General features: G+C 40.8%; 1 protein-coding gene across 2 annotated transcripts in view; it reads right to left on the minus strand.

Annotated features, from left to right (window-relative positions):
* Window positions 1-1,960: 1,960 nt before the first annotated feature.
* Window positions 1,961-18,812, minus strand: part of NCAM2 (neural cell adhesion molecule 2) — a 579,053-nt gene continuing 562,201 nt past the window's right edge. For both annotated transcript variants that reach the window (XM_075335064.1, XM_075335065.1), the window contains one exon: window positions 1,961-2,341. In XM_075335064.1, coding sequence (XP_075191179.1) covers window positions 2,230-2,341 — 112 coding nt within the window. In that variant the 3' untranslated portion in view covers window positions 1,961-2,229. The remainder of the gene's footprint in view (window positions 2,342-18,812) is intronic.

The following is an 18,812-nucleotide window of genomic DNA, read 5'->3' on the forward strand; positions in this document are numbered from 1 at the left end:
TCGCGTGTATCTCGCGCGAGTCTCGCTTTGCATCACCCGGCCCGGACTGTCTCCTCACAGGAGTGGGTAAAATGTATAGAGATACATGCAACTGACCCGCTCCAGTGAGGAGAGCATGAGTCCAGGCCGGGTGATGTAACACGAGACTCGAGCGAGATACACGCGAGGCAGTCGCAAGTGTGACAACGGCCTAAGACTGATGGTATTGCCTCTGTTGTTAGGCAGTGGTAAGTGTAGGGCTAGGCCCATAATCTAACATCGTGATTGCACTGCCGATACCCTAACCCTCGCAGATTACCACTAATCCCTACCCCTACCGTAATTGGTCCACTAAAGCTGGTGTCACACACAGCGACAACGACAACGACGTCGCTGCTACGTCACCATTTTCTGTGACGTTGCAGCGACGTCCCGTCGCTGTCGCTGTGTGTGACATCCAGCAACGACCTGGCCCCTGCTGTGAGGTCGCCGGTCGTTGCTGGATGTCCAGCTTCATTTTTTGGTCGTCACTCTCCCGCTGTGACACACACATCGCTGTGTGTGACAGCGAGAGAGCGATGAAATGAAGGGAGCAGGGAGCAGGAGCCGGCGTCTGGCAGCTGCGGTAAGCTGTAACCAGCGTAAACATCGGGTAACCAAGGGAAGACCTTTCCCTGGTTACCCGATATTTACCTTCGTTATCAGCCTCCGCCCTTGCTGCCAGCGCCGGCTACTGCTCTGTGCACATGTGGCTGCAGTACACATCGGGTAATTAACCCGATGTATACTGTACCTAGGAGAGCAAGGAGCCACCGCTAAGCGCGTCTCCCTGCTCTCTGCACATGTAGCGACGTTATGATCGCTGCTGCTTCTGCTGTGTTTGACAGCTAAGCAGCGATCATAACAGCAACTTACAAGGTCGCTGTTACGTCACAGAAAATGGTGACGTAACAGCGACGTCGTTGTCGCTGTCGCTTAGTGTGAACCCAGCTTAAGTTACCCTTGTGTAGACTGTACACAACACTTTTTTGTTTGGATTTGTTTACTTGGGATTTTAGCATAATCATTTTATAAAGGTTAATTTATATTGGAGGGTTTTTCTTTTTGGCTTGCAATGGAGAAAATACAGTCATGTGAACCCAGCCTTATAGAGTTGATCTACAATACCAAGATTGAAATTGTTTATGTGAAAAAGAGAACAAAAATACTTTTATTTTTTCCGATTTCGGATCCTTTCAAATTTATGCTATTCCAAAAATAAGTATTATTAAAATCATTTTGCTTTCTCTATTGGAGAGATCTCTGAAAATAGAGAGAAGGATTTGTTTATTCCGCCAAAACCATACACAGTACTGTAATACCAAAGAAACTCTATAGAGAGCAATTTTTAAAAAATTGCTCTTTTTCCAATTTTCAACAACTTGCGTTGACACATATGTCATATTAGATTCATAAAGGGCTACCAAATACACGTCATGATGTCCTGGTTAACCAATGAAACAAAGACGATGATTCCTTTTCTTAGCTCCTTACTTCTTCCAACAGTAACCCTTGGCTGAGAGTTTATTGAAACCGTTCAACTTTACATTTCACACTGTGTTAACATTTAACATAGTTCATATAAAAAATAAAACTTTAAAATTTTTTAAACTTAATTTGTAAAAAAATAAAAACAGCTATAATTAATCTCAACTTTACTTATTTTACAGGAAATCTAAGTGGAAATATCCAGATCTACATTATTCTCTACGTTGGCCATGTTTACCAATCCCTACCGGAAAGCCTGATTCTGGCACGACCCATTACACATTAGTATATATTTTTCTTTTCTGGATTCTACCTAATGAACAGACTGTACTGGTCATCGGTATTAAAACTTATGTAAATGAGCCGCACATAAGAAAAAAAAGTATGCATTATATATTAGCGTAGCGGATTTGCCAACCACAGGACGTCTTTTTAACAAGGAAATAAAAGGAAATATTTTATAAATAGTACACTTTATTTTATAATAAATTAAAGGAATTTTTGCAGTCATTTTCAACTTTATACATTTATACTGTTATCAGTCAGACAAACATACTAAATTAATCAACAAAACCTTAAAGTACAATAGATGTGAGTTGTTCAGGTATGGACACGGACTGACAATCGAAAGCTAATATTAGCCAATAATTGCCTGCAGCAGAGTGCTGACATTGGGTGTGCATCACCAATCTCCCTCATTGAGTGATTATGGGCTGAATCATGCTATGCTTTACTGTCAGTTTCTTTTGTTTGGATGATGTCATTCGATATTTTGATCTCAATTGTTTCGGCACTGAGAGCTTCTTTGCCATTTTCCTCCTTTAGTAATAATTTCCTACAGAAAAGACAAACATAGATCAGTAATCAAACAGAATAGGAATACTGTGCCAAAACATAGAATATAACATATGTGTATGTATATATATATTTATATATATATATATATATATATATATATATATATATATCTGTATATACACACACACGCACACACACACACACACACACACACACACACACACACACACATACATATATATATATATATATATATATATATATATATATATATATATATATATATTTATATATGTACTGTATATACACATATGTATATATATATATATATATATATATATATATATATACATATGTATGAATGTATGTATATATGCGTGTGTGTGTGCACTGTATATATATATATATATATATATATATGTGTGTATATATATATAAATATATATATGTGTGTATATGTATATATATATATATATATATATATATATACATATATGAATATATATATGTATATATATAAAAATGTATATAAGAATTAAAAATATATATATGTATATATATAAAAATATATATAATAATTCTCTGAGAAAATGCCATATACGCAGATATAAATAATGAACAGACTCCAGGTATAATATGTTTCCTATAAGCAACAATAGAGCAATGAGTCCAACAATTGAGATATATTCAGAAATTGCAAAATGTTGATAAAACAGAAATGTTTATACTCATACTGTAGCAAGATGTATTCACACTTGGCATACTATTATATAACACCTAGTATCAGCACATGTAGGGGTTAAACGTTATTCTGTCCCCCATTGTTTTTGAGGCTTTAAATAACATATGTTTATATTTCTTACTGTGATCCGCCTGTATTCACATACATGCTTAACATGTGTTTATACCCACACTGTGATCAGGATGTAATCACACTTGGCATATTGCCATACAATACTTAGAATTAGTACATGCATGGGTTAAATGTTTTTCTGTCCCCCATTGTTCCTATAAGCTTACAGGGACATATGTCTTATTTTGTCTTACATGCTTATCTTTTATACTGGTGTATATTGTTCCTCTAGGGTAGCTTTCATGTTTTGCATGTTCCTGGGAATATTGGTCTTTAACAAAATGGCGATCACGCTCCGCGCATCCGTGCTCACGCTTCAGATCCTCTATGCTTCTGAAGGAATCTCAAAACTGGTGAGGGTGGGTCAAATGACTTTACTGAGGATTTCCTCTTACCCCGCATGTCAGTGTGATTGCTGGAAGAAAATAGTATGTGATCATGGCCATTAGCATGCATGCACAAATTAGCGCACCCCCTTATTACACCTATCAGTATGGTATAGAGGATTGTAGGACACACAATCTCACATAGCCTTCTGAGAAGTGTGCGAAATGCGCATCGGGGCCCATGGTCGTCATCCTTTCATCCCCTAAGAAGGACAAAATGGGTGAGTGACACTGTGCTCAATGATTGAGTACATTCTGCACTAGCAATGCATCTTAGTTATACAGTCATGGCCAAACGTTTTGAGAATGCTACAAATATTATTTTTTACAAAGTCTATTGCTTAAGTTTTTCTAATGGCAATTTGCATATACTCCAGAATGTCATAAAGAGTGATCAGCTTAACAGCAATTACTTGCAAAGTCAATATTGGCTAAGAAAATTAACTTTAACCCCCTAAACACATTTCAACATCATTGCATTCCTGCCTTAAAAGGAGCAGCTAACATTGTTTTAGTGATTGTTCCATTAACACAGGTGTGGGTGTTAATGAGGACAGGGCTGGCGATCAATCAGTCATTATTAAGTAAGAATGACACCACTGGACACTTTAAAAAGAGGCTGGTGCTTGGTATCATTGTTTCTCTTCAGTTAACCATGGTTATCTCTAAAGAAACACGTGCAGCCATCATTGCTCTGCACAAAAATGGCCTAACAGGGAAGAGTATCACAGCTACAAAGATTGCACCTCAGTCAACAATCTATCGCATCATCAAAAACTTCAAGGAGAGAGCTTCCATTGTTGCCAAAAAGGCTGCAGGGCGCCCAAGAAGGACCAGCAAATGCCAGGACCGTATCTTAAAACTGTTTCAGCTGCGGGATCGGACTACCAGCAGTGCCGAGCTAGCTCAGCAATGGCAGCAGGCTGGTGTGAGTGCTTCTGCACGCACTGTGAGGCGGAGACTCTTTGAGCAAGGCCTGGTTTCAAGGAGGGCAGCAAAAAAGCCACTTTTCTCCAGAAAAAACATCAGGGACCGACTGATATTCTGCAAAAGGTACAGGGAGTGGACTGCTGAGGACTGGGGTAAAGTCATTTTCTCAGATGAATCCCCTTTTCGATTGTTTGGGACATCTGGAAAACAGCTTATTAGGAGAAGAAGAGGTGAGCGCTACCACCAGTCTTGTCTCATGCCAACTGTTAAGCATCCTGAAACGATTCATGTGTGGGGTTGCTTCTCAGCCAAGGGAATCGCACCACTCACAGTCTTGCCTGAAAACACAGCCATGAATAAAGAATAGTACCAGAATGTCCTCCAAGAGCAACTTCTCCCAACTGTCCAAGAGCAGTTTGGCGCCCAACAATGCCTTTTCCAGCATGATGGAGCACCTTGCCATAAAGCAAAGGTGATCACTAAATGGCTCATGGAACAAAACATAGAGATTTTGGGTCCATGGCCTGGAAACTCCCCAGATCTTAATCCCATTGAGAACTTGTGGGCAATCATCAAGAGACGGGTGCACAAACAAAAACCAACAAATTCTGGCAAAATGCAAGCATTCCTTATGCAAGAATGGACAGCTATCAGTCAGGATTTGGTCCAGAAGTTGATTGAGAGCATGCCAGGGAGAATTGCAGAGGTCCTGAAGAAGAAGGGTCAACACTGCAAATATTGACTTGCTTCATTAAATCATTCTAACTGCCAATATAACCTTTTGGTACTCATAATATGATTGCAATTATATTTCTGTATGTGATGTAAACATCAGACAAACACAATTAAAAACCAGAGGGCAACAGATCATGTGAAAATATAATTTTGGTGTCATTCTCAAAACGTTTGGCCATGACTGTACACTGGACAGTCTATACAATTATTAGGGGGTATCCATATAGGATTACTTAGCTTTTAGCTTGGTCTGGTTGGATTGCATGTTGTGACTAGCTTCTGCCATAAAAGCACCTTAAAGTGATACATGTATGTTAATATCTGGTGGACACTGTTAACCTAGATGGCATATTGATTCTTTGTCACATATATCCATGTTTTACTAAATGTGTTGGCTGGGGATGTTGGGATGTATCAACTGTCTGTTTGCACCTGAGCTCTTCTGATACCTTTATCTTGAATGGATTTTTCTGTCTGTAAGTGTTTAATAAAAATTTTGCATTTTTTGAATATATCTCAATTGCTGAACTTATTGCTCCTTTTGTTGCTTATAGGAAACATAATACATGTGGGACTCTACTCTTTCCCTGATTACATAACTAGGATTGGAGTTGAGCGAATCTATTCAAGACTAATAGAATTTGAATTAAAAAAAAAAGGATAAAAATTTCTTGCTATTTAGTTCGGGCAAATCTCGCAAAATTATGCTGGACCATAATGGAGCAGCTATTTCTATTTTCCTGGAGCCTGGTCAACTGATTGGCTCTTCTATCTCCTGACTTCTATCTTCTTCCTTCCTTCCGGTCACGTTTTCCAACCACTAGGCTCCATGCATTTGTGGTTTACAAAGCATATCAATGATGTGCATCAGGCTTCACAAGGTCACATGTGGCACAATACACACCATGACTTTAAAGTTGCCGCTCAAGACATCAAAGTAGGGCCCAAATATTGGAAGGTAGGAATGTAGAAGAAAAAAAGATACCAGATACTATGTTTCTCCAAAAATAAGACAGGGACTTACAATATTTTTGGCTCCAAAAGATGTGCTAGGGCTTGTTTTCAGGGGATATCTTATATTTTTATTGGCATCAGCGATTGGAATGTGTAAATAGAAAATGAATATTCACCACTTCCCTCACCCATAATCCTACCCCCCCCCCCCCCCTTGGATAACTGATCAAGGGGATGGCTTGTCCCTGAAACACATTGTTTGTCTACAATAGAAATGTATCACCTGTAGTATGAAAACTTCTATCCACAGCAGATCACATTTACCCATTCTGTCCACATATCCGGAAAAGGGTACAAAAGCCGTATCTCAGGGTAGTATTATAGTATAGTACACAACTAAGACTTAATTTTTAAGTAGGGCTTATATTATAAGCATACTCCAAAAAGGCCAAAAAACCCTGCTAGGGCTTATATTCAGGGTAGGTCTTTCTTTCGGGGGAAACACGGTAAATAAAAAAGCCGATTGGATGACTTGTATAAGGTACAGGCATCATCAAGGATGACTATAAGATTTTTCAAAAATATCTTCTCAGTCTTTTACCTTTTTTCTTGAATTTATTTAATGTAAATTTCTTCCCTGAATTGAACAACTTTGCTAAATTTAATTTTGAGAAAATCGCCCAGCCCTAACTAGGATCATACCGTTATTTGCGTGCATTCTCAAAAACTTTCATATACAGGTCATGGCATTTACGTGATACATTGTGAATCAGCATAGATGATTTTCAGTTTAAAACAAACAGACATTGCGTTAAATACCTTTAATGAAAGTCATTGGCGATATATTTACAACCATATAGGCAAACAGTTGCACATTCCTGGGCAAAATGTTTTTCTGTGTCACATGGCTATATTGAATTAAATGCTCATGGTGGAAACTTATCATTATTGTTCATTACCAAAGGAGTGATAGAAGTAATTAAAACTCCTAACCGGGACAGAATATCATCTGACTTTGAATCGATTCTTCAGTTTCACTTGCCATAATTTTTCTTTTATAAGATGCACCGGATTATAAGATGCACCCCAAATTTGGAGATAAAAAATGTGGTCCGTCTTATACTCCTGTGGCGTCTTACCAAAGGGGGGTGGCAGCGGTGGTGGAGTGGGGTCACAGGAGGAAAGGACAGTGCTGGAGTATGGCGACGCTGCAGGTGCCATGCTGGCTGTTTGGAGCAGGGCAGTGCGGTGGGTGTCACAGATGAAGCTCTCGGCTCAAGAACTCATCTGTGCACACGCCACCTTCGGGCGCCATTTTCCTTAAGTTCGCTGCTGGGAGATCAATGGGCCAGAGGCAGCGTGTGCGCAAATGAGATCTTGAGTCAAGAACTTCATCTGTGTATGCCGATTTCAAGCGCCATTATTTGAAGCCTGCACTGCAGACAGAGGATCTCACACACTGCACCACCATGCTCCACACAGCCCCCACCGCAGCTAACATAGCACCCACCGCAGCTAGCATAGCCCCCATCGCAGCTAGCACAGACCCCACCACAGCCAGCACAGCCTCCACTGCAGCCAGCACAGACCCCACCACAGCCAGCACAGACCCCACCACAGCCAGCACAGCCTCCACCGCAGCCAGCACAGACCCCACCACAGCCAGCACAGCCTCCACCGCAGCCAGCACAGACCCCACCACAGCCAGCACAGCCTCCACCACAGCCAGCACAGCCCCCACCACAGCCAGCACAGCCTCCACCACAGCAAGCACAGCCCCCACCACAGCCAGCACAGCCTCCACCACAGCCAGCACAGACCCCACCACAGCCAGCACAGCCTCCACCGCAGCCAGCACAGACCCCACCACAGCCAGCACAGCCTCCACCACAGCCAGCACAGCCTCCACCGCAGCCAGCACAGACCCCACCACAGCCAGCACAGCCTCCACCGCAGCCAGCACAGACCCCACCACAGCCAGCACAGCCTCCACCACAGCCAGCACAGCCCCCACCACAGCCAGCACAGCCTCCACCACAGCAAGCACAGCCTCCACCACAGCCAGAACAGCCTCCACCACAGCCAGCACAGACCCCACCACAGCCAGCACAGCCTCCACCACAGCCAGCACAGCCTCCACCACAGCCAGCACAGCCTCCACCGCAGCCAGCACAGACCCCACCACAGCCAGCACAGACCCCACCACAGCCAGCACAGCCTCCACCGCAGCCAGCACAGACCCCACCACAGCCAGCACAGCCTCCACCGCAGCCAGCACAGCACCCACCACAGCCAGCACAGCCTCCACCGCAGCCAGCACAGCACCCATTCTCCACCTCCCGATAAGCTACTTTTGCATTATAAGACACACCCCTCATTTTCCTCATTTTCCATTTTGTGAAAAACTTTGCCAAATCTGGTAAATTCAATTTTGAAAATATTCAATCATTTCTAGTTTAGACACATTGTCATTAATCATCTACCAACAGATTTTTGCAAAATCCTGATTTATTTAAAGTTGATCATCTCGCATGACACATTCAGGATTTGTGAAGCTAAGAGGAAAGGTAGGAAGGTCATCTGTCACAAGGAGGTTTTTACAAACATCGCCGACTGTCATGGTGGCATCAGGATTTGTGGAGACTACAGATTCTGGCACTCTGCCTGCCAACTTCTCTGATGTCTGTAATCAGTGCAGGCAGACTCAGGCGTTGACCCACAGACTTGTAGTTCATAGGCGGATTAGAAAAATGTAATCTCTGCTGGGCTGCTTGTTAGTTTCCTTTGATCACATGCTGTGGGTGAGCCAGTCACATTCGCTCTCCTCCTATACATGCTGGCTGGACACTTCCTTTAATGTCAGCTCTAGCTTCTCTATACTGGTCTGGAGAGGTTTTGTGAACTAGACTTACTAGTGGTAGTTGTACTTTACGGCTGTGAGTGGTTGTGGGGTTAGCCCTTGTTGGCCTTTTGTTCCTGCTAGAATCTTGCTTTTTTCCTTAGTTTTCTACTGTTTGTTCCCATGAGTTTTAAGTGTGTCTGATTTTTGTTTTTTCCCTGTCTGTCTTAGGCCCCCTTCACACGCACATGTCTCCGGTACGTGCTCGGTCACGGGCACGGGCACACATAAACCCATTAAAATCAATGGGTTTATGTGCACGCACATGTGCAGCCATTGGCCTGTGCCTCCGTGTGGAGCAGATGTGAGCCCATGTGCTCCACACGGATGAAAAAGAAAAAATTTCAGCTCACCTGCTAGCCAGACTGCTCAGATCTTCAGGGTGCACGGATCCGCTGGTAGGTCCAGGCCAGCCTGAGGTAAGTGGTAACAATGAAGGGGAAGGAGGATCCAGCACAAATTCCTTTAGTTAAAAATAATTTCTTCCTTTATTTAATGTATTAAAAACATTCTGAGACCGAAGATGAAGACATATTATAACGCATAGGTACTCTTTACGCGTTTCGGACTTAAAAATTAAAAACAACAAAGTCCTTAGTCATAAGTGCATAAGTGCTTAGTCCATAAGTTATGACTAAGGACTTTGTTGTTTTTTATTTTTAAGTCCGAAACGCGTAAAGAGTACCTATGCGTTATAATATGTCTTCATCTTTGGTCTCAGAATGTTTTTAATACATTAAATAAAGGAAGAAATTATTTTTAACTAAAGGAATTTGTGCTGGATCCTCCTTTCCCTTCATTGGCTCCACACGGATGCATGTCCATTTTTCTCTGGCAGCACGGGTGTCACACGGCCCGCACACGTACCACACGGATGTAGTGTGGATGCGGTCCCGTGTGACACGCGCCGGAGAAAACACACGTATCAGAGAAAAAAATAACAAATCTTTACTCACCTTGTCCTGCCCTGCTGTCTCTGCCGCTGCTGTCACTTGCTGCCGACGGCCGCTCATTATGCTCATTTAATGTTCACTTCACTGCGGCAGAAGCGGTAGCAGCGGGGAGTTGGCAGGAACGGAGATCGAAGTTCAGCACCACGGACAGCGATGCCAGGGGCAGGTGAGTTGAAAGTTCTCGTTCTCCGTGTGTTATCACGCCATGCCATAAACACGGCACACGGAGGGGAAAACACACCTTTGACATGTCTGTGAAACACGTAAGTGATTTTCACGGACGTGTGAAGGGGGCCTTAATCTGTGTTGCTATCACACTCCTGTCCCTATTTTCCTGGAGGGGATACTTTAGTTATCGTCAAGCGAATAGTGGACTCTGGCATCTCCACCATGAGGGGTAATCCAGAGGTTAGGAGTAGCCCAGGTTCCCCCACTATGAGGGACAGTATAGGAACCCCTGCCCTTGCTATCCTACAGTAACATTGTGACAACATCTTTAGAATGTGCCATTTATAAAATTAGTGTGGCAAAGATATGTGCTTGTAGGCCTGTTACTCTACCTCTGCCCAACTCTACAACTCTACTGTCTCCTCCCCAAAATCCTATAGAATGTAAGCCCCTGAGGGCAGGGCCCTCTTCCCTTCATACCAGTCTGTCTATTGTAATTTGTATATGTATTCTGTATGTAACCCCCTTCTCATGTACAGTACCATGGAATCAATGGCGCTCTATAAATAAATAATAATAATAATAATAATAATAATAATAACTTCTCGCTTCTACCGCACACAGACATTTTAGTAAAGCATGTTTGTTTGCTAGATCATAGAATGACCATATTTTCAGATGTAATAACTAGAATCATATAATCATATTACCAGCCATTACAGAATAATATGTAAGAATTATTACTTTGGGTCTGATTCATTAAGACATTATTAATGAGTCTACTGTGGTGAGAGTTGCCTAATTCAGTAACAGGTGCACACCACTTAAAGAAAAGTTAACTTGTCAGCAGAAACAACCCTTCTAAGCCACCTATATGGACATTTAGGTCAAAGATAGTTGAATAAAATGATACTTTACTATTTGAGATCCGATGTCTAATTCCAGAGAAGTCCCTGGTTTTTTTATAATATGTAAATGAGTTGTTAAGACCTATTGGCAAGACATAGATCTCACTGAGAATCTGCTTTCAGAACTTATTTTAAATGAACGGGGTAAGCTACCAGTGAGAGACATGTAATGACTGACAGTCAGCTTTCCTGATCTACATGTCTCATACTGATAACTTCCCCTTTTATTTAAAATAAGCTCTAGAAGCAGATTCTCAGGGAGATCTATGTCTGTCCATAAATCTTAACAGCTCATGTACATATTAAGATAGATATGAATGTCTTTGGAATAGCAGATTGGATCGAAAATGGCAAGATATTATTTTATTCAGCTTCCTATGACCTACATGAACATATAGACAACTTCAGAGGTGTGAGAGGGGTGATTCTACTGATAAACGCCCTTGAATGAATTAGGCTCGTATTACAACTGTCAACCAGTCTATTGGCACTCACCATGTAATCAGATATAAAACAGCTATTTATGTTCCTTACATGCTAAAGAGATATACAAAAAGAATATTCTACATGCTTTACATGGTCCGGTCTCTAAAGGCAATTTTAAATGCAAAAACTATTCCTACTGTAGATATACACTACAGTTTAAAAGTTTAGGGTCACTTAGATATTTCCTTATTTTTGAAAAGAAAGGCACAAAGAAGCTAATATTAAATTAAACAGAAATACACTCTATACATTGTTAATGTGCTAAATGACTATTCTAGCTCCAAACGTTTGGATCACACAGAAGAACATTTGTGAGACACAGAACTACTGAAAAGATGCTGGAAGAGTGCCTGACGCCATCTGTCAAGCATGGTGGAGGCAATGTGATGGTCTGGGGTTGCTGTGGTGCTGGTAAAGTGGGAGATTTGTACAAGGTAAAAGGGATTTTGAATAAGGAAGGCTATCACTCCATTTTGCAACGCCATGCTATACCCTGTGGACAGCGCTTGATTGGAGCCAATTTCATCCTACAACAGGACAATGACCCAAAGCACACCTCCAAATTATGCATGAACTATTTAGGGAAGAAGCCGGCAGCTGGTATTCTATCTGTAATGGAGTGACCAGCCCAGTCACCAGATCTCAACCCTATTTAGCTGTTGTGGGAGCAGCTTGACCCTATGGTACGCAAAAATTGCCCATCAAGCCAATCCAACTTGTGGGAGGAGTTTCAAGAAGCAAGGGAGGAAATATCTCCAGATTACCTCCGCAAATTAACAGCTAGAAGGTCAAAGGTCTGCAAAGCTGGAATTGCTGCAAAGGAGCATTCTGTGACGAAAACAAAGTGTGAAGAGAAAATTATTATTTCAAGTAAAAATCATTATTTCTAACTTCATCAGTGTCTGGACCATATTTTCCATTCATTATGCAACTCATTTGATAAATAAAAGTATGATTTTTCATGGAAAAGACAAAATTATCTGGGTGACCCCAAACTTTTGAACTGTAGTGTTCTTTATTCAAAAATTCATTAAAATTTTCACCCATAGAAAAAAACACAAAATAAACCAAATCGTAGTCTCACACTAATCATCAAGTTTTTCAATAAACCTGATATAGTTATATTGTTTATAGAGCTGTAGTGTAATTTAGTATCCACCATTTAGTTAAACAATGTATTAATTGTCCAATTCAGTTATCTATGCTTTTTTTTTTTTACTATTGTCAATTATTTTACTTAGGCAAAATCATCCAGAATCTAAGTAAGCTATTAAGTAAGGACATTGAATCTATTAATACCAGCAAAGGTAGCAAGTGGCCAATTAATCTACAAGATACAAACAATGCAGACCCACAGGTATTGTGTTTTGTAGCTATAGAACAGCTCCTATTTCTTCCACAAAGGGACTGCAATAAAATTCTAATAAAGGCTGAAGCCAAATGGATTATATACATCGGACCACTGGGAAAACAGGGCCTAAATGATAAAAATGATTGAAGTGTTTTCATATGATGCTTGTGTGACTATTTTGAAGCTTATAGATTTATACTTGTATGTATGTGTTTTTATCTTTGTTCTAATTGTCTATTAGAGTGGAGTGTATAAATTATAAATGAGTGCACCTTTATGTAAAAAGCCATTGACCTTCTTAGACGTGTCCTGAGACTCCCATTGCATGTAACCATACTTAGATTTTTAATGACTCAAAACTTAATGAAGAAGAATAGTGCCTTGGATGAGTGTCGTTCTTTACTTTTGACTTTGGAGTACTTTAAACCCTATTGATTATTGAACTAAGTACCACTTTTATTGGCCTTTATAGCCCACATACTCTTACATAATATATACATTAGATTCTTATTAGTGATAGTGCTGGTTCTGACCTACATAAGAGACAAGTAATAAATAAGTATTGCATTTAGTGTTGAGTGAGTAGTTAACTATTTGTACTCGCTATGCTGTTAGCGAGTACTGTCCGCTACGTATATTCGTTACGAGTAGCTGGCGCAATGTAAGTCAATGGGAAATACTCGCTAAGTAGCGAGTAACCTGAAAGTCCTACTTTTCATGTAAGTAGCGAATAGTACGGCTTTCGGGTTTCTCGCTACTTAGCGAGTATTTCCCATTTACATATATTACACCCGCTAATTGTAACGATTATGCAAGTAGCGGACAGTACTCGCTAACAGCCTAGCGAGTATGAATAGTTAACTACTGGCTCAACACTAATTGCAATATCTAGTCATGGCATAATGACCCATGAATGAAAACAAAAGTATAAGAATGCCAAACAGAGTATTGTTATGCTACCAATCCCAGAGGTGAAGCAAGCAAGAAAACCCATCATAAACGAGTCATAAACCTGATAAAAAAAATCCAAAACACCACAAATGCAAACTTTCCAAGAGGATATAGCATCATCAATAAGTACAATATCCTTTTTTTTTACAGAGATTTTGTCACAATTTCTATGTGCATAACATTTTGTATTGTTCTGCTATGCTCTCCTGCAGAGCCGGTATACATTGCTCATGGTGCAGAGCATTTTGCAGGATGAATGCTCTGCTGGTTAGTTCACAGCATTAGGTTCTACGTTGCTCCTGGGTGATGCTCATACAGATGCTTCTCAATCCCTGTGATTGCTCTGCTTCATTAGGGAGCTTGTTATATCAGGATGCCACCAGTCGTACATTCTGTTCACAGTTGTTCTGTTGGCTCCCGTGGTGCTCTGTGTTCATATCTTGGCTTCTCGACTCCGGACTTTTGTTGCTCCGTCTCAGCCTGCCTCCCCCTGTTTCTGTTGTGACTTTCTGGCTTCTGACCTTAGACTTCCTCCTGACCATGTCCCAACCTGCTCCCTGTATTTTGTTTGTACTCTCTTGGAACCCTGACCTTCGGCTTGTATCTTCTGACCTTGTCTCTGTCTGCCCCGTAAACTGTCGTGTCCTCCTGGTTTATGATCTCAGCCTGTCTGGCTACCTTTCCATTTACTGCATGCAAGTAGCTTCTAGCACCACCTAGTGACAGTCATCACAGATCTCTGAGTTCTCTAAAGTGGAAAGATCCATTCTTCAGAGTGGACTCACTTTTTCACCTATGAATGGTCTTGACAATTTCACTAAGTTTGACATACTCTCATTTTTCAGACAGCTATCCTTCAAGATTCTTTAGGACTTGGAATGGTGTAAAGTACTTAACATATTAAGACAAACAAGTTTCAATTATTTTAACAGCTACTAGAAGAGAGTACAAAATCTATGAATACGCAATCATCTACTTTCTGAAGAAAACCATCCACCTCTAATGTTCCATTTAAAGTCTTCCCCAACCTTGGAAATTGTTTCTAACATTTTGCACAAAAAAATAAAGAAATAAAGCCTTAAGTATGTAGGGCAACACTAGACAAAGAAGATATAACGGGTTATTTAAATCATCATATAATAATACAGGATTTGTGAGAGGTTGATAAAGGAACACATATCCTGTGGCTGTTTGAGCCACATTTCTGAGCTTAAAGGGAAACTTTTTAAAAGGATATTTTTACCCTTTTACGACCAAGAATCAACTGGCAAGTTACCTTTAAATTCTAAGACTATAGCCTGCTTTACATGTTACGATCTAGCATACGATATCGTATGCGATCGTAACCGCCCCCATCGTATGTGTGGCACGTTCAATTTGTTGAATGTGCCGCAAAAACGATTAACCCCCGTCACACGTACTTACCTTCCATACGACCTCGATGTGGGCGGCGAACGTCCACTTCCTGGAGTGGGAGGGACGTTCGGCGTCATATCGACGTCACGCGGCAGCTGGCCAATCGAAGTGGAGGGGCGGAGCTGAGCGGGACATAAACATCCCGCCCACCTTCTTCCTTCCGCATTGCTGGCTGGGAGTTGTAGGACACAGGTAAGATCTGTTTATCGTTCCTGGGGTGTCACACGCTGCGATGTGTGCTATCCCGGGTACGATGAACAATCTGACGTTCAATTCTAGAGAAATGAACGATGTGAATGCGAAGAACGTTTTACCGTTCAATCGCAATCGCACTTACCTGTCACACACTGCAATGTACCTTACGATGCCGGATGTGCGTCACTTACGACGTGACCCCGCCGACACATCGTAAGATACATTGTACCGTGTAAAGCGGGCTTTAGACACTAATGCATTAGACACCAGAAATTAGGAAAAACTATTGAAACACAGAAGTGACTGGCTATATTCAAATAACTTGGGCACCAAACCAATAGACACCAGAAACAACAGCAATAAAACACAAAGAGGAGGTAAGTAGTGAAACCAATGGAGAATAAGTCACTGGAAACATGATTCTCAACTGTAAACCTAGCAATTAAAGAGTACAGTGCATCTCTACAGCCAGTAATACTGACCTCAACATATTAAGGGGGCCTCAAAAAAAAAAAAGGGAAAAAAAAGGAACATTATGGGACAAGCAGATGGGTTAGAACAGTTATTGACCATTATCTCTGTAGAGAGCAGCAGGTATTTGCAGATTTTACACTTGCAGGACCTGTGCCGGGTACAAGTGGGCAGTATCTTGTAGTGCAATCAAAGTCCAATACCCACTCCGTAATGCTCCGACTGCTAAAATCACACCGTCTGTATCCCCGCCATCTCTGAACGCTGACAAGACAGGAGAGGTAGTGGCTCAAAGTCTCCTGTGCGAAGAAGCCAGATCTGGTTTACTCCTGTAAACCTCAGTTTAGTGGAGGCATAATTGTGCAAAAGCTACGGGCGCATCATACGGGCGCATCATACGGGCGCATCATACGGGCAGGCCGAATCGGTGCTTCTTTTTCTTGACAGATTTGGAATTTGTCAGCCTGCGGAAGCCGTAAATGACGTAAAAGTGCCGCACATCTAGATTAGCCAGGGTTTAATCAAAGGATATTAATAGTCACATACACACGTACAGTATATACACACATATATACACACATATATACAAACATATGACTTTTACACAGCTAAATTTAAGGCCAATATTATCTTGATGTTTATTTTTTATACTTCTTTAAAAAATGGTTTAACAAAATTTATTTTATTTTTTTTTGCAAATTATTCACTTTAGGTTTTTGATATATTGATATTTACCAAAAGATTGTACATTGATAATAGATCATTGTACACAGAAAATTGTGCACAAATCCTAACTATTGATGATGAAGGAAAAAGCTAAATATTTCTTCTGGTTTTAGATTGCATGTTTGGGCAGAACACTTTTTGCATACTCATTACTAATATGGATTTTGCTTCCCTTAGGTTTGCACAAAAGACATATTGGTCACCAGTATAGCACTACTGACCATGTTTACTATCTTAGTTGACACCAATATCTGAATAAAAGGCTATATGGCACAGTTTGGGAACCAGTGCATATGTATCAGTGATGGTGAATTAACCACGGTTTTGTGGTTGGATCATTTCACCAGAGTTGAGGGAAGGAGGTTGTTAGCCAAAAATCTCACAATACATGACCCTATCCATTCTCTTTTCAATACAGTACAATCATCCTGTCCTCTTTGCAGAAAAGCACCCCTAAGGTATGATGCTTTTACCACCATGCTTCACAATGGGGATGGTGTTCGTGGGGTTGTACTCAACTCTTTTTCCCCTACCTATATAGTATAACTTGCTGATTTCAGAGGATCTTTCTACTAGGACTTCCAGTGATCCAAAAATTATAGATTAGGGTGTCTGATAGATACTTAACTATCAGGCACCCCATTACTAACCCAGCAAGCATAGAATTAAAAGAACATACACAGGTAAAAATAACTATTTGAATAAACAGTCCCTCACATGCCCTCATTCACCAATTCATTAATGAAAATAACAACTCGCACTAGGTGTCAAATATAGGCAACACCACATAATATTTATTCCATATTCACATTTGTTTGCAGGGCAATTACCCCTGTTTTGATTCCTTTTGCAGCCCCGTAAGCCCTTTGAATGACTATTTTACAGCCATTTTACAGCTCACAAGTTTGGGTCTCCATTAACTTACATGGGGTTTGCCATCTGGGGTGCATTTTGGGTCAAGTTTGGGTGCTGAACTGAACTAGTTTTTTAAAGTCCGGCCAAACTCAGCAAACCCGAACATCTAAGGGTCAGCTCATTACTATTCATGAGAGCAAGTACAGATGAATGACCACAAGGTGAAAACCATTATTCAGGCTGAATAACAGAAAGGCCTGATTAGACTTTGCCAAAAAACATCTAAAGAAGCCATCTCCATTCTGGAAAAGCATTCTTTGTACAGATGAAACTAAGTACAAAGAACACAGTATGGAGAGGGCTTGGAATGGCTTATAATCCAAAGCACAACACATCCTCTGTAACACATGGTGGAGGCAGTGTGATGGCCGGGCATGCATAGCTTACAATAGCTGAGTCACTAGTGTTGATTGATGATGTGACTGAAGACAGAAGCAGCCAGATGAATTCTGAAGTGTACAGGGTGATATTTATGTTCAGGGTCTACCAAATGCAGCAAGGTTAATTGGAAAGTGCTTCACAGTACATATGGACAATGACCCAAAACATATCGCAATAGCAACACAGCAGATTTTTAAGGCACGTAAGTGGAATATTTTGCAATGGCTGAGTCAATCACCAGATATCAACCCCATAGAGCTGCATTTCACAAGTTTATGACAAATCTTAAGGCAGAAATACCAACAAACAAGCAACCACTGGAGTCAACTGCAGTAAAGGCTGGCAAAGCATCAGAAAGGAGAAAACTCAGTGTTTGGTGACATCCATGGCTTCTAGACTTCAGGCAGTCATTGCCTACAAATAATTCTCTACAAAATATTAAGAATAAACATTTTATTTATGGTAAAGTAAATTTGTCCAATTACTTTTGACCCTTAAATTGTAATCGGCTATGTAGAAACATGGTTGCAATTTCTGAACGGTTCACAAGATATTTTTGTTTAACACCTTACTTAAACCTGAACGTCACATCTATTACATTCAGTTGTTTCATTTTAAGTAAAAAAGTAAAAAATAGTGACATACAGAGCTCAAATCACTAAGATTTGGTCACTGTCTAAATATTTCTGTACCTAACTGTATGTTGGAGATGTCATTATACAGATATTGATCCTATGGGGGAAGACAACAATACACACATAATCAGTGTTCCCATGCTCCTGTTGTCATATATTAGGTAGTGATGAAGACTAATGATGAGCAAGGGAGCT

This window comes from Anomaloglossus baeobatrachus, chromosome 2 (assembly GCF_048569485.1).
Source record: "Anomaloglossus baeobatrachus isolate aAnoBae1 chromosome 2, aAnoBae1.hap1, whole genome shotgun sequence".
Classification (NCBI taxonomy): domain Eukaryota; kingdom Metazoa; phylum Chordata; class Amphibia; order Anura; family Aromobatidae; genus Anomaloglossus; species Anomaloglossus baeobatrachus.